The 16,660-nt window shown below is 40.0% G+C and overlaps 1 protein-coding gene across 1 annotated transcript in view; it reads left to right on the forward strand.

Annotated features, from left to right (window-relative positions):
• The window catches only part of SH3RF1 (SH3 domain containing ring finger 1), a 184,358-nt gene that overhangs the window by 144,188 nt on the left and 23,510 nt on the right, over window positions 1–16,660 (forward strand). The window contains 4 exon segments of the mRNA XM_030312773.2: window positions 498–800; window positions 5,646–5,756; window positions 13,845–14,017; window positions 15,193–15,363. Coding sequence (XP_030168633.1) covers window positions 498–800; window positions 5,646–5,756; window positions 13,845–14,017; window positions 15,193–15,363 — 758 coding nt within the window.

Raw genomic sequence — 16,660 nt, forward strand, 5'->3', positions numbered from 1 at the left:
TCTTGGAGAAAACCTTTTTTACCTTGTTGGTGTTGAATTAGAATTGTTTATTCTTTTTTTTTAAATTTTTTTAATGTTTATTTATTTTTGAGAGAGGTAGAGAGAGACCGAGTGCAAGCGAGGGAGGGGCAGAGAGAGAGGGAGGCACAGAATCCGAAGCAGACTCCAGGCTCCGAGCTGTCCGCACAGAGCCCTACGCGGGGCTCGAACTCGCGAACCATGAGATCATGACCTGAGCCGAAGTCAGATGCTCAACCAACTGAGCCACCCGGCTGCCCCTAGAATTGTTTATTCTTGATTTAACATCTATTAATGACAGATCTAATGAAATGCCACTATTGAGAGAAAAGATATCCACATGGAAAAAATATAAAGAGGCTTGCAAATGCAAACTCTAAAGTGATGACATTAAATTTTAGATAAAGCTGGTTGAAAAGAAATCTCAGTGAATCCTTGAGAACTGTGTAACTGTCTTGTGTCGATTTCTTGGTTTGCAGTTTAACTCGGCAGCTAAGCAGCTGATAGAATGGGATAAGCCTCCTGGGCCAGGAGTTGATGCTGGAGAATGTACCTTGGCAGCAGCCCAGAGCAGCAATGCCCCAAAGCACTCTGACACCAAGAAGAACACCAAAAAGCGGCACTCCTTTACTTCCCTCACCATGGCCAGCAAATCCTCCCAGGCATCCCAGAACCGCCACTCCATGGAGATCAGCCCTCCTGTCCTCATCAGCTCCAGTAACCCTACGGCTGCCGCGCGGATCAGTGAACTCTCTGGCCTTTCCTGCAGTGCCCCTTCTCAGGTAAATCATCCAAAAGGCGTGAACAGAGCTCAGGTACAAAATGATCTATTCACAAACATGTTTGTTCACTAGCTAAACAAGACTGCTTATTTTTGCCTTCAGAAGATAGTAGCTTTCCTGAGATGTAATAAAGCTTTTCTCCATTCTGTAGGTAGAAAAATGGAGAAGAGAAAACTAACTTGAGTGTATTAACCTGAACTTACTCAGTCATTTTCAAAGGAAGGATCAGAAATTACAAAATGATTTACATACTTAGTTTCAAGCAACTGCTCAGTTTTACAGAACTTCCTCACAAGGCTGCTCTGGGAGATCTTGCCAACTAAAACTTTATCTTCATCCAAACTAAAGATGCTGTGGTTGAAACCCATAGTTGACAGTTGCCTGCATCCATCTAATTTACCCCGACATTCAGGCTTCCCAGTAAGAGCTATAGAGAAAAAAGAAAGGACATGAAAAAGCATTTAATTTAAGTTAGAAATTGGCCTAGCTTTTTTAAAAAGCTTATTAGTTCATCAAGGCTTTGGACTATCTTAAGAAATTGCTGCACATTATTCTTGTGTTAATAAAAATACACAAGATGATTGGAAACATTCATTCATTCAGCAGGCATTTATTGAGTGCCTTATTTTTAGAACCTTCTAGGCACCATGTATACTTCTTTGTTAGGCCTTAATTCTGGACTGCAAAATGAGCCTAACTGTTACCTGCCTAATTCACAGGGCTGCTGTAATTATCCAGTTAGATGACCACTATATTTTCCTCAACTCAAAGGTCAGAGAGCCCGGTCCAAAGTAGCCTGTCACAAGTAGGAGAAATTTCTTTCAAATCTCATATTTAGTTGTTAAAATTCATGCAGATGTTACGTTCTACTTTATAATATAGCTGTAGTGTTTTTCAAAAAATACAAAACTAAATTATTTTCCTTTAAACAAAGAAACACGTACACACAGGGTCCTGGTCCTCAGAAAGTTTACAGTTTAATAAGTGCCTGTTGTGAGCCACAGAATAAAAATTTACAACATGGTTTCTGGTATTCCTTGCCAATTTTATTAAAAATTATGTTCTCTCAGCCTCATTTATTTGACCTCATTCCTTTAGATTCATCCTGCATGTTGCGAGTTAAATGCATTCACTTTCTGAATGGGATTGTGGTTCACTGGTAGTTTTTAGGTGGTGGGGCCATGAAACTTTTGATCTTTTGAGGGAACTAGTACACACACACACAGACAAAGCCTACTAGAACATGAGTATGATGAGGACAGACATCTTTGTTGTGGTCACCGATGTATTCCAAATGTCAGACATACAGTAAACACTCAATAAATATTTATTGAATGAGGCGTCCCTTGAAAATGGGTAGAGAGGAGAGCTATGTTACTTTACATATAACTAATTATATCCATGTGAAAAATAGACATGGATTATAGATTGGAGTAAGAAGTACCAAGTGAGATTACTCTGGAAAGGTTCAAAAAATTTTTGAATAAGGTTCTGACAGAGGGGTCTAGTAAAGCTGGCCATTCACTAAAAGAAAATTGGATCATTTGACTGCGTTTTTTATTTTGTGACCTAGCAACATTTGTACAATGATGTTTTGTTTAAAAAAAAAAAAAAGATAAGTTTCTGGTAAGAATAGTGGCAACTCAGAATAGGAATAGCTTTAAAAAAATAGACAGTAATCTTTTGGCACTAGACAAAATTAAAAGAGAAAGGGAGGATAAAGCTCGAGTTTATATCTTTTGTAGAGAACTCGGCAGTCAGGTGTGAGCATGTCTGACGGTGCCACACCAGAGCTGGGAATGAAGACTATAAAAGTAGAGCTATTTTTGTTTTGGTTGGAGTAGCTTAGGAAACAAGGCTCTTTCTGTGTTCCATTAAAACAGTTTCCCCTTCAACCATTCCACCCCTCCTCCCATATTCTAATTCGTTCTGTTTTCAGTGGTAATATGTTGCCTCAGGGAGAAGTGATTTCAAGAAGACGATGGGAGATGTTTCAAGTGCTGCCTGGCTTCTCCGGCTCAGGTTTACAGAAAACACTACTTGTCTAGCATAGTGTGTGCATTGGAGGGAACTACAGTCTATAATAAAGCAATGGGTGTGTGTAGCATAGCAGGAGTGTGTGACAGGCAAACACTCTCCTGACTGTGGAGATCAGCGGATATGGGAAGATGGCTCATGTGAGACTCTTTGAAATAGGACTGTCCTTTTCCTCTGCCTTGCAAAGGACCGATCAGGAGATGTGACTCCTCCTGCTATGGCCCATTTCTTTTTCTTTTTCTTTTTCTTTTTCTTTTTCTTTTTCTTTTTCTTTTTCTTTTTCTTTTTCTTTTTCTTTTTCTTTTCCTTTTCCTTTTCCTTTTCCTTTTCCTTTTTCTTTTCCTTTTTTACAGAGCTGAGGAAAAGGATGTTTTAACATCTTGGTCCACTTTTTGTCTTGCTTTTCCTTAATTAGGTTTGGTTGCACTTAGAAAATCTAAAGGAAGGAGCCTAAGAAGTGAGCGTTCATTTTTCTCTCACCTGAATAGAATACACATATAGGCAGTCAGTGCTGGTGTGATGTGCTTTTCAGCTTACCTTTCCACCATATGGGTAGAACCTTATCCTCCTGTTTCTATACGGAATTTAGAGATCTCACCAGGACATCCCAAGTTCCAGGCAACAGGATGGGGAAATAGAAGAAAGGAGTAAAGGGCTGGCTTGCTATTATATATGGTGACTATTGAGTGAAGGCTGAACTTTCAAATACATAAACTAGAAGATTATTTATAGACTGTGCTGTCTAGGTGGGTCACCAGAACAGATGTGCGCAGATATCTGTGATTGACATCTGTAAAAGCACATGATGCTACAAGCAACTAAGACATTTTATCTTTCTCTGGCCACACTCAAGATATTTTTTGGCCTCTGCCAGCTGGAGGAATGATTCATGATATTAAGTGGTTTTGTGGCATATTTGTATTGTCAGTGGCTTCAGGGGAAGCCAGAGATGCACCCACTCATTTGCATTTGCTTACCCCACCTCTTTCCCCCCCTTCACAGAGCCCCTTCTTGTAGAGGAGCCCAACTAATTTGCAGTTCCATGAGGAAAAGAACAGCAGAAAGTCAGTCTGTCCCTATTCAGGACATTTATTCTGGGCATGCTCACCTTCAGGCAATTTACTTCTGTTGCTTCTGCTTTGAATCATTCTTTGGTGACTTTTATCTCTTCCTTTACTCAAATACTAGGAGTGGCCCTGTGTTCGCTGGTGCTTGCAGGAGTCTCAATGTTTAGTGCTTCACTTCCATGACTATGACGGTGGACACATTAGGGGGGCTCTGGTCCAGCTCATATAGGGGGGTGAAGTGTCTTGTCTAAGACCATGAGCTCATTAGCAGTTAATTATCTTGACTCCCAGTCTGCAGCTCTAAAAGAAACATTGGTCAGTCATGAGATCTTTCTTAGATATTTGTAGGGTCGGGCCCAGGAAGCTGTATTTTGATTCCATGATAATGGCATGCACTTTGAAGTGAGCTTCATTGTATCTTCTCAGAAAGACTCTTATGTAGTGCCAACTTACAAATGTCCTTGGGTTATGTATATAAACAGATTTATTGGTTAAAACAGCTAAAGACCATTGGATTTATCCTAGAATGAAAATCAGTGTGCTTCCCATTAGAAATTGATTGATAATAGACTTTGGTTCACAGGAGAGACAAAAGAAGGGTTTGGGGAGAAACTCTTGTTAGGGCATCCCTTAGATCTGCTAAGTTTAAGCCTCCAGTTTGATCAATGTGTGAGCTAACAGGCACAGATGTGATTTTACAAGGATGTGGATTCCATATATAACACAGATTTATTGGTGAAAATAAATTGTATGCTGTGATGCTGTTTATCCCTGGCCTTGGCAGGGCCTAACCTAAGCAGGAAACTCAAAATTTCCTTCAGGCCCTCTGGGAACTAATCTCTGAGCTTTTCTTTGTCCTGATAATCTTTTTCTCAACATATGGGAATTGAGGGAAGTATGTTTGGGATTAAGTTTTTATTACAAAAGGCCTAGCGTTTTGGGTGTATCGTTTCCTTGGGGGAAACAAGGTACCAGCCAACCACATTCTTTTAACAGTGGAGGAAAACCATCCCATTTGTTCAGGCCCACACGCCTACTCCTGCCTGCATTCTGCAGTTGGACCTGATACGCAGCTTGAGTGAAATTGATCGAGTAACTGAACACAGGCAATGAAATGACCTGAATAACTCAATTTCTTTCTAGTAAATTAATCTTGGATAGTATCATGGATAAGACACCTTTGAAAACAGCTAATTTGGCTTGACATTGTTCCTTTAAAGGTTTTATAAATAATTACCTGCTCTAGGCATGTCTAGGCAGCTGCATTTTAATTATGCATCCCCACTGAAAAGTAGAAGTCATGAAAAATGATCCTGAGAATAACAAAATACCTTAAGCACTTCACATAGATTTACATATTGATAGACAGGTGAGTGTTCAGCCATGACCTACCTTAATAGGATCTTCAGGGAAATTGCTAGTGGGCTAAGCAAGCAGCCGACTAACCATCTGAAAGGTCAGTTTGGTTCACAGTAGCCTCCCAAGTTATGAAAGCCAGCAGCAGTTGAATTCTGTATGTAAATCAGCAGTGGCCAATATTATTACATTACCTCCCAGTTCCGAATACAAATTAGGTAATCAGTAAATGTGGATTGAATAAGCTGCAAGAGATTCTGCCTTCCCCCAAATACTCGAAACTACAGATTTTTTTAAAATTATGATTTGCCTCCCCAAGGTTCAGCCAGTAATCTGTTGTATTAAATGTAGTTGTCTTTTAATTAACTTTTCTTTTTCTTGGCAGGTTCATATAAGTACCACCGGGTTAATTGTGACCCCACCCCCCAGCAGCCCAGTGACAACTGGCCCCTCGTTCACTTTCCCATCAGATGTTCCCTACCCAGCTGCCCTTGGAGTGAGTACAGCTTCTCCATCTCTGTCTCTCTCTCAGGTATTTAGTGACGTTAATCTGGCACATCCCACCTCCTAACACCTGCAGTTTACATTGACACTTGCTAGGTGGAGGTGGATCTCTTTCATCTATTATCTCTGCTGATCTTACAGAAAAAATTAGAAAGCCTCTTGCCTACAGCCTGCAAAATGTTTAACAGTGATCAGTGGCCTGAAGGCATTAGAAGAGATCTATAAAATGCTTTCCATTTTCATTAAAGTCCAGCCTGATTTCCTGAAGGCTTAACCTAAAATTTCTTTTTCATTTCTTTTGAGTTTCTAGAAGACTTCACTTATTTCCTACAAAGACAGGCTTATAGAAATACTGAGGAAACCAGGATCCCGAAGGCTAAATGGTTTACCTTGAGTCACATGGTGTGTCAATTCCAAATCTCTCCATTTACGATTCACCTTTTAGTAGGTTGTCTTCCACTGCAGTAGCTGCCGCTCTGGCTGCCTGAACGTAACTGCTGTCTTGGAAGGCTCGCTCAGATTGTGTTGATTTTCCTTCTGAACACCTAGCATCCTACAGAGTCCAAACACTAATTGCTTTAAAACATCCTCACAAGAGAAATTAATAGGAGAAATGAGGGCAGCCAAGGGAGATAGACACAAAGAAGAACACTATGGAGAGAAAGTTAAAAGGGAAGAAACAAGCAAATTCAGCCTTAGAAAGCAGAAACACAATAGTATAAATCCCTGTTTCCTGAACTTGCAGGCAATTGAACTGCAAGGAACCAGGAATTGTGAGTCATCTCTCATCCAGTCCTGTGCCTTGGCTTATGCTTTCACACTCTTTCTTCCAGTGCTGAGTTGAATGAGAATAGAAAAGATCACTAAATCAGATCTCCCCAGTGCGCCCCACTCCCGTAAATTGCTTTACAGAGTCTCACTGGTTGTGATGCTCTTGGAGAAACAGTGTGGCCCGATGGTGGGGACACAGACCTAGGTTGGAAGCCCAGCTCAGTCACTTCTTTGTTTACATGACCATGAAAAGTTACTCAACGTCTTTAAGCTTCAGTGTCCCTACCTGTAAAATGAAACAACTATTTTCTGCTTTGGAGAGTTAGCACCATGCCAAGACTATAGTAGGGGATGACTGTTATTGATCTCATTATTGGTCTCTATTGAGGACCCTTGCAAGGCAGGCCTGTGGCATGTGCCACTGGTTTGTTCTCAGAATGCCTTGGAGGGCCTGGTTTGTTGGGTTATGGTTTCTCTGCTCTCTGTACCAGGAATAGTGAGACTTCTAGGCAGCTGGTTTGTTTTTAGGTTGTGGATTTTATATATGCTGTAAAGATTATGTTTCCTTCTGCTAGAATGCTTGGAGCCAAATCTGTACCCCCCTCCAACAAAGACCTCACAACATATTAGTACATTAGTCAAGATGTTTGCTCCATCCAGTTTTATTGTCCTCATTTTCCTTTTGCCTCATTTTGCTTTGAAACAAGGTGGATATAAATAAACGTGGAGTTATTACCTAGCTTGACTTAGACGTTAGAAAACTTTTTATAGAGTTAACCGTGTTCTTGTATTTAAATGGAAGTTAATAATGTTCTGGTTAGAGGTTAAAGTTGTGTGTTTTTTTTTTTAAATGTTCCCAGAACGATTACAGCTTCTTTGATAGCACCACTACTTGGTGCAGGAAAGATTGTGCTGATTCTTCTGGGGAGAAGATGAAATTCATTTAACTTTTATTGATATGTGGTTTCCATGAGATTCTGTTAGCCCTGGGTGTTTTGACCAGAGCCAAGTTCCATAATCATCCTGCCCTCTCATCTCCAGAGAAGACTCTCTCCTTTCCCTCCTTCTCTTCTCACCCCAATACATACACAACCACTTGGTATTTCCCTTTCCAGATGACTACTTCACATGGAAAAATTCTAACATAATTTCTTAAGGGAAAAAGACTGCCTTTTCTGATCTTAGAAAAATTAATTAGTGGAAAAGACATAGAGCTGGCTGAATTTCATCCCTTATGGGCTGAAAATTTTACAGTGTAGTAAGTAAATGGCCAGTTGCTCTAAGCTGGAGGCAACTCTAGGGCAAATCAATGGGACGGGTCACAGGAGAGCATGAATATACAAAAATTAATTTACATTCAACCATTTCATCCTAGGATTATATAAGAAAGCCTGCATGTTAAGCAAGCGAAAGGTTTATTAAACAGTATGTCTACTGTGCCAATTCCATTTAATGAAAAACTAATTATAAACAGATCTGTCTGTCATCCCAGGAGATGTCTAGATCTCAAAGTCCCTGGTAGGTTGGCAGTAATGTTTGGATTTAATATGTTAGGTTTAAATGAGAAAAAAATCTCAGTAGCATGTACCCTCTGTATCTTACATTAATCATGGCAAGTATCTTATTTAAAATTTGAAATATTTTCTAAGACATAGAGCACCATCACAGCAATATTGTATGCAGCTTGGTAGAGAGAAAACTATGCTTTTCATGGTGTGGATTTATTAGGTAATAAATGCCAACACTAGAATAGGAAATGAAAATTATTTCTAGTATTTTTATTATGAATTGAGACTTTCTAATCTTTCATGAAGAATGAACTTAGGATCATACTGTCCTATACATTTCACATGTAACAGTTAAAATGTTAGGTATCTAATATTAGGAGCAAAACTGGCATTACATCTATCTAATTCAGACATCAGGATGTTAATAGTAGTGAGGGCTTTTTCCACAACTAATTTTGGGAAGGGAGGAGGGTGAGGATCTATGTTAGTCTTGTATTTTCTGCACAAGGGCAGAAAAACTTTCAAATAAGTGATTAATAATCCCTGATCCTCTGTACCAGCTGAGAGGTGTTTAGCTGCAAGATGTCATGAATTAGGCAGGTCAATAAAGGCCCATACAGCCTGTGGCCAACTTATAAACAGATTGCATTCCAAAAATATGTAACCCTGACTAAAAAAATTGTACACATAACACACATAGTGTGTGTCTGTGTGTATATTTAAAGAAGCAAATTAAATGATGTCTGGTTCTCAGGATAGCCAATATGTAATTAGTCCATTGGAGCCCATGATGGAAGGCTCAGCAGGAATTACTGATCCACGGGATCAGGGACGGGCTCTGCAAAGAGGGGAATGAAACTACCATGTCAATAGTTTGAGAGGGACAAGGTGAGGCTTTGGAATTGGTATGAGTTCTGTAAATCAGGATTAGGGATAGAATATGGTCAGAATGTTCATAGCAACAACAGAAAAGGACTCTAGCATCTCAGGAACCAAGACCTCTTGATTCATATCATATTGTCCTAAGGGAAGTTGAAGCACAGAATGTTTTCTTATTTGTGAAATACTCATTGAGAGTCTGTTAACTTCTGTCTGCAGAGCTGGGTGACAGTAATACAAAGATGAGTAAGACAGTTTCTGACTTCATGGTCTCATGAATCGTAACAACAGCTTCTATTTATTGAGCTTCTGCTGTGCTCCAGGGCACTGGGAAAGGCAGCTTTACCTAAACTATTTCTAATTACAGCTCCATCTCACAGATTGGTATATTGAGGCATAGAGAGCTTATGTAATTGATACAAAGTTAGTTAACTAACATAAGTATCTCTTCTTACAAATCAAATGTAGAACAATAAATCTATAATTTATGAGGGAAATTCCATTCCTGGAGAGATTTTTAAAAATTACCAAATTCTTAATTATATCTTTCCCTTTAGACATAATCATCTAAGCATCGATTTCTAGTATTTTTTAAATATATTTTTAAATTTTATTCCTTTTTCTTCATAGCTGTACCCACAACTGACTGGCTTAATTCCAATGAGCATCCAGTTGAGACTTAAGACTTAGGGACCTTCCATCTTTATCTTAATTTTATTGAATTCTGATACCACTAAGTTTTTTTGTTTTGTTTTGTTTTTGTTTTTGTTTTTTGATCGCTGGTGTCAGTCCTTCCACTTTTCTACTTCCTGCTTATTGTCATAAAACAAAACCAGCTAATCATATAATTGCACAAACACTGCTGTATGCAGGTGGTAATGCTGCTGAAATTGCTAACACTCCCGACTTGAGGAAGCATGATCGTGCAGCAGCTTGAACTGTTCCTCCACCAGCCTGTCTACATGCGTCTGAGTTCAGTACTCAGGCTGTTTAGAGATGTTGATGTGTAGGGTTGAAGGTGGGTTGTTTGGAAATCAGGTGTGAGGAAAAAAAAGGATGCTGGGATTGGGGGGGTATTACAGTGGGATTTTCCCAGGGGACCCAGAGATGCCCGGAGTCTATCCTGCCCATCACTTTTCTACTCTGGGAGGTAGAAATGTATATGAGGGAAATGCACACTTAAAGAACAGTTGGAAAGAAAATGAATCCTTTATTGTCAGTTGTACTTGTTGCCCAAACTCCAATGCAAAGCACTTTACTGGTAAGGTGGCCTGCAGCCCTTGGCCCAAGCTTAAGACCTAATGGATCTTGTCACCTGTCTTTAGCCAGACCCAGACCTAACCACTCTTTGGTTGTATCAAAGGACACAAAGAGGAAAGAGCACCAGAGAGGAAGGGTATCACACCCATGCACTTGAACTTTTCACTCCCAATGCTCACTAGAATTAGGCTCATCTGGCCTAGAATCCAGTCCACTTGGAGAGGACACTTCTTTTCTGGTGCTCACTCTAACGTAGGAGGGAAATTGAGGACTGCCCTAAGACACTGGGCCGGGATTGGAATCTATGTTTATCTGCCCCCAAAGCCCATGCTTCTTCTACTGCTTTCAAGGTCAGTGGGTCAGGGAAACAGAGATCCTGGACATGGCAAAGTATGATCATTTCACATCAGCAGAACTGTTGTCCTGTTTTTACTGTTATTCAGAAATAGTAATTCTTGCCTCAGACCGTTACCACATACTACAAACAGAAGATCTGAATCTAAAGAAACATAAGGAGGATGCTCATTTTTAATGGATATCAGAATAACATCTAGTTTTCTACACCAGTATTTCTGCAGCCCAGCCTATAGCTATAGACAGCTTTACTTTGATAACATAGACCTGCTGCATTTCCATAAAATAAAACTACAAGTGATGAGTGCTTTTCAAAGTTCCTGTTAATTTAGCACGCAATGTCTAGTGAAAATGACATTTAAGTGTGGTATTTGGTTCTGAACAGTATTAAGTTAACAAAATATTATTAGAAAAATGTGACCTATCCTTCTTGCAGGTCCATAGATGTTTTTTGCTGCTGGTGGAGAGTGTGCCTTGGCCTCTGGGGCCTGGGCTGGCCCGGACTGTGAAATAATAAGCAGGTCTCCAGGTCAGCTCTGGGTGAATGGAAGGCTGTGGTTTGCTCTGTAGAAATTTCAGGTCTTGCAGGATAGCAAACTGCCTGAAGCACAACACACAGTGGATTACCTTTTGAACTTCCACATCACCAGATTATTTCAGTTTAAGTTGTTTATAAAGCAACCCACAGAACTTCCTAGTCTGTCACAGCCTTGGACTCACCAGAGCCCTATCATTTTACCAACCCCACAGGGTGGAACAACATCTAAGAGTCTGATTTTAATCAGACTTTCTCTCTTTGGTCTTTGTGTGCATATATCCCAAGTACACATGCACACACAAATGCCTATTTCCCCAAAGATGTGTAGCCCAACACTGCGGGAAAATCTTCCCAATTTTATTAAGACAGTCTGTGTTCCAACAACAGAAAAAGAGAGAGAACTACACTTTCTCTCAAGCACAGCCTTTGGGGTCTTTCAGAATATCCTCTTGTGAGCTGTACCTCAAATGACTTCTGACTTACTCTCCGTGAAAGGAATGTACATGAAACATTAGTTTACTGTATTTTTTAACTACAAGAGGTGACCTTATTTTACATTTTGTTAACAAAATGTGACATGTTTTTGTCAGGTCCGTAGATGTTGTTTTGCCTTTTTCTTCTTAGGGTTAATTTAGTTCAGCCTCTGTTTGTTTGTTTGTTTGTTTGTTTGTTTATTAACATTTATTCATTTTTGAGACAGAGAGAGAGACAGAGCATGAATGGGGGAAGGTCAGAGAGAGAGGGAGACACAGAATCTGAAACAGGCTCCAGGCTCTGAGCTGTCAGCACAGAGCCCGACGCTCGAACTCACGGACCGCGAGATCATGACCTGAGCTGAAGTTGGACGCCCAACCGACTGAGCCACCCAGGCGCCCCAGTACAGCCTCTGTTTTAATAATGTTAAGCCATAACAGACCATTTTAATTTCCTTTCCTCTTGAAAATAGAATTCTACTTAGAGTGTGAAATGGAGCTTTTTGGTTCTGTGCCTTGGGTAGTATTTTAAGTAATTTCTAGGAGCAGTTTGTGTTGGGCCCCGTGTTGAGCACATGCACTGGTCTCCCCATTTCCATAGCCACGCTGTTTAGAAATCGGGCTTAGGAAGATTTAAGTGGAAATCGGTTGAGTGGTAATTTTACAGTCTGCATATATTATCCTGAGTACAGTCTAGACTTGTTATCCTGCTCGACAAGCCACTGATGTGTTGTGATTACCAGTGAACTGCCCGGGTCACATGTACTGAGTGTTTTACCAGGATTATCTTTGTTTCTCTCTACTTTGTCACTGGGAGGAGACCTAGTGGAATGAATGCTTGACCTTCTACTGGTTAAAGGTTTTGAAGAATCTAAGCCCCAGTACAGGCAATTCCAGAGTTGTAACAAATCTTACGGCTGCCTGCCATGTTTTGCATGGACGATGTGAGCAACATTCATGCAGTTCTAACTTTTTGAACTGCCCTCTGCCTTGTCCAGGTTAGCACTCTGTAAGCAGCGCTGCGCCTCATTTATTTCTGCACTGAATGTTCTACAACACCTTCAGCTTCGGTACAGGAAAAATCCTTCCTGAAAGTCACTTCAGCAAAAAATTAAATTACAATGTGTGAAACAGTTGCAACATATGTCAGGAATTCTGAAATTTTTTCTGCGTAGTTTATTGTGTTTCCAGAACTGTGTACATTAATCGGCTAATCCGCAGATGAAGGAAGCAAATGTTGATGAGATGTGAATTTTTATTTAAAAAAATAGAAACAAAGTGACTGTTGTGAACGATGTTTAGAAATCATTGGATTTTTTTGTGTTTATACACTGATATGTAGAAGCCATTTATGCTTTCCTAGGTGCATTCTTTAGTCTCCTTATTTCTCTTTTAATTCAGTTTTTACGTCTAGTGGTTCAAAGATTTGGGGAGGGCGAGGTGGGGGTTCAGGCAAGTCTTTGTGTGCCTGTTTTCCCAGGAGTTTCAGTATACAGACCCTAAAGAATCATCTGGGGTTTATAGATCAGAAAGTAACAATTGCTCCATTGATTTTCAAAAGGCATGGAATCCTGTAGGCAGAACCCCATTAGTCTGTGCCCATAAAGGAACCAGCAGCTTTTCACTGGTTTACTTGTTAAAGATTACCAGGCTTGATAGTACTAAATTTCAAAAGCTGGCAAAGTTAAGAAAAGAATAAGCGAAAGTAGCAACAATTTCCCAGTGATTGTGGCTTGCTATTGTTTGGGCTGTTTGGAAACCAGGCATCAAAGGAAATTTTCTTCTGAGGGAATGGTTTGAGATATAGTGCAGCTAAATTGTTTTGTGTTGTGTTTAAGTTTCAAGTTACAGAAACAATCACAGATTACGTCTTAGCAAGCAGTGTGACATTATAGCTGCCCTCTTCAAAGGTGTTTGGATTCTTATCCAAGTCTATACTTAAAAATGCCATTAATCTTAAAATTACATGCAGTTGTTCTTTTTTTTTTTTTTTTTCTTTCCCTCTTTCCAAGTGTCATTACGTACCTGTTTGCTGAAAAAGTTGCTGTGGCTCTAAGATCTTAAAGCAGAACAAGAGATGAGTTTTTTTGTTGTTTTTTTTTTTAAAGGAGGCTTTCATACAAAGTAGCCTGCTGGTTCTGCTCCCTGTGGATTCCATTAAAGTCTTTTCCTATGGATTCCTGATTCCTTTTTCCCTCCCACCTTCCATGAAAGATGTAAATAAATAATTCATTATTATTCTCTTTCTTTTTCTCCCTGTCTTCTCTTTCTTCTCTCTCTCTGTCTTCTCATACCAGACTATGAATCCTCCTCTTCCCCCACCCCCTCTACTGGCCTCCACACCTCCGGGCGCTGCTGCTGCTGCTGCTGCTGCTGCTGCTGCTGCTGCTGCTGCTGCAATGGGACCGAGACCCACAGTGGGACCCACTGACCAGATTGCACATTTACGGCCTCAGACTCGCCCCAGTGTGTAAGTGAGGGTGTCATTTATTACTGCTTTAAAGTTTATTTCAAACTAAGCCCAAACAGCAGAGGTAGAGAAACACCTTTCTGATATGAGCTGGTGACAGGCTTATGGCTCACCAAAGTGGTTTGTGTTCTGCAAACTTACACCCAGTCATGCATATAATTAGGAAACTGCTGAAACCAAATGGGCCCAATACATGAGCTCAGTAGGCAGCCATCCTGCTGAGTGGAGGCCTTTTACAGTCTAGGGAAACATAGTGTTTGCTTCTTCATAATATTATATGCACATAGTGCCGTCTTTTTGTACAATTCCTGTTTGAGCTTTTGGTCTCCATTTTCATTCCTTACATTAGGATACTAAGGAACAGGAAGGCATTTTCCACACAAATCAGATCTAGTGCAAATATGCATTGGAAAAGCTATAAGACCCAACCATAAGTATCCAGAAAAATCTAATTGTCTTGTTAACATTTACCAATGGCAGAATACAGCTAGATTTTTTGGCTCCTACATGCGTGATTTTATACATGGAACAGTTTAGAACCCTGGCAAAAACTATTGGTTAGCGTTACCTGCCTGGTTTCCATATGTTGGTGGCACAGTCACCTTGCACTGTGGGGTGGTTTTGCACTCTCTATGACCTGGACTTTTTTTTCCCTTTTGACTTTTTCTAATTCAGTATTTTTCCTGGCTGAGCATACAAAAGCAGGTGCAACCCAAGCCTCTAGGTTCAGCTTGTGTGTGGAAAGCAGCATGTTGTGCCTCCCAGCAGGATTTCGTGCCATATGTCCTCATGTGGGGCTACTTCCCACGTCTTACCAGTGCTGTTTGAAGAGCTCAAGTTTCCCAGTGGGTCCCTAAACCCCAGCAGCAGGTTAGGCACTTTGGGAAGTGGCATTAATTCTTTCACACCCTGAGAATACCATTTGGTGGGATAGTCACCTTCACACTGGGGGGACCAGGCGGGCAGTTCTTAATCAGGAAGGTCTCTGTCTTTCAAATGTAGGCAGCAAAACCCCTTTCAATGGACAGTTACCAATGCTACTTACAGGCTAAGTGTTATATTTTCTGTTTATATCTGTACAAAATATTCAAGACTTTGTACCAAGGAAGAGTTTTTGAGCATGCCAGGGTTTGTCTGTTACTCAGCCTGAAATCAAATATTCTTTTCTATTCTAGGTATGTTGCTATATATCCATACACTCCCCGGAAAGAGGATGAGCTGGAGCTGAGAAAAGGGGAGATGTTTTTAGTATTTGAACGTTGCCAAGATGGCTGGTTCAAAGGGACATCGATGCATACCAGCAAGATAGGGGTTTTCCCTGGCAATTATGTGGCACCAGTCACAAGGTATGGTTCTGAGTAAATGGCTTACTAAGTTCTAGACAGAGAAGCTTTGTTTTTTTCCATGGTTTTCAGCCTATCCAAGTTTCCTTCTCACACTATAATTATTGCCTGTTACCTAGCCAACATTTTAAAAACTCCTATCCATATTTGCTGAAGTCTCTTCTAACTCAAATTCTTAGCTTACTTTTCACATGGGTATATGTGAAATTGTAGGTTTCTACCAATAAATGTACTGGGGTTTAAGTTATTTGTTTTAAGTTGTATGTGAGAAGATCCAACCAGTTTCGATATTTTTCTGTTCAAAAGTAAAAAATATCATGTTTAGTATGAACAAAAGCTATATTATTAACACTTACATGTTTACATAAGGCTTACTATATGCCAGGCAGGCAGATTTCTAAATGGATAACACATATTAATTCTGAGTCCTTAAATAACTCATCGATATAGTCACTATTATTATCCCCACTTAATAGATGAGAAAATGGAGGCATGGAGAGGTTAAATAACTTGTCTATGATCACACAGTGAAGAAGTGCTTAAGCCTATGCGTCTGGCTCTGTATTTATTCCAATAGCTTGGGGATTACCTCGGAAGTCCAACAATAATTTCTATAATATAGTCAGAAATAAAATTCCTGAAATACGACATTGATCCTTCATCCTTCTCAATTAAGGGTGATTTTGCTCCTGAAGAGAATTTGGCAATGTCTGAACACAGTTCTGATTGTTGCTGTGGAGGACGTGGGAGGAGGTTGCCATTGGCATGTAGTGCATAGAAGCCAAGGATGCTGCTAACTGTCCTGTATTACACAGCACAGCTTCCTGCTGAAAGGAATTATCTGACCCAGAATGTCCCTGAGGTTGAGAAGCCCTGTTATAGGATACTAGGAAGTAAGAGCTTTAATTATACAAAATTTTCTTTCTTTTTTTCAAAATTTTCTTTATTTAAAGGTTGTCTACCTTCTGGTCACTAAGGAAAGTAGCCTTAGAAACTGAATAGAAGGACCTATAATGGCATTGAGGGAGCCCCAGTTTTAGCCACTGGGCTTTTAATAAATGCTCTAGGTTTAACTGTGTTAAATCATTCCTCAAACACCCTGATTTTAAATAAATGGCTTAATGAACTGACATGTTTGTCAGCTGTTGGCCTTGATTTATAGGTTGGCCAGCAGCCTAATCAAATGAAAATCACTATTGTTGCAGATGGTGACAGAATGTTAGCTTTAATTTGACTTGCAGATTTTTAATCAATATAAACCTTCTTTTCTGTATATGTTAAAATCTACATTCAGGATCCA

The sequence above is a fragment of the Lynx canadensis genome, chromosome B1 (genome assembly GCF_007474595.2).
Source record: "Lynx canadensis isolate LIC74 chromosome B1, mLynCan4.pri.v2, whole genome shotgun sequence".
Classification (NCBI taxonomy): domain Eukaryota; kingdom Metazoa; phylum Chordata; class Mammalia; order Carnivora; family Felidae; genus Lynx; species Lynx canadensis.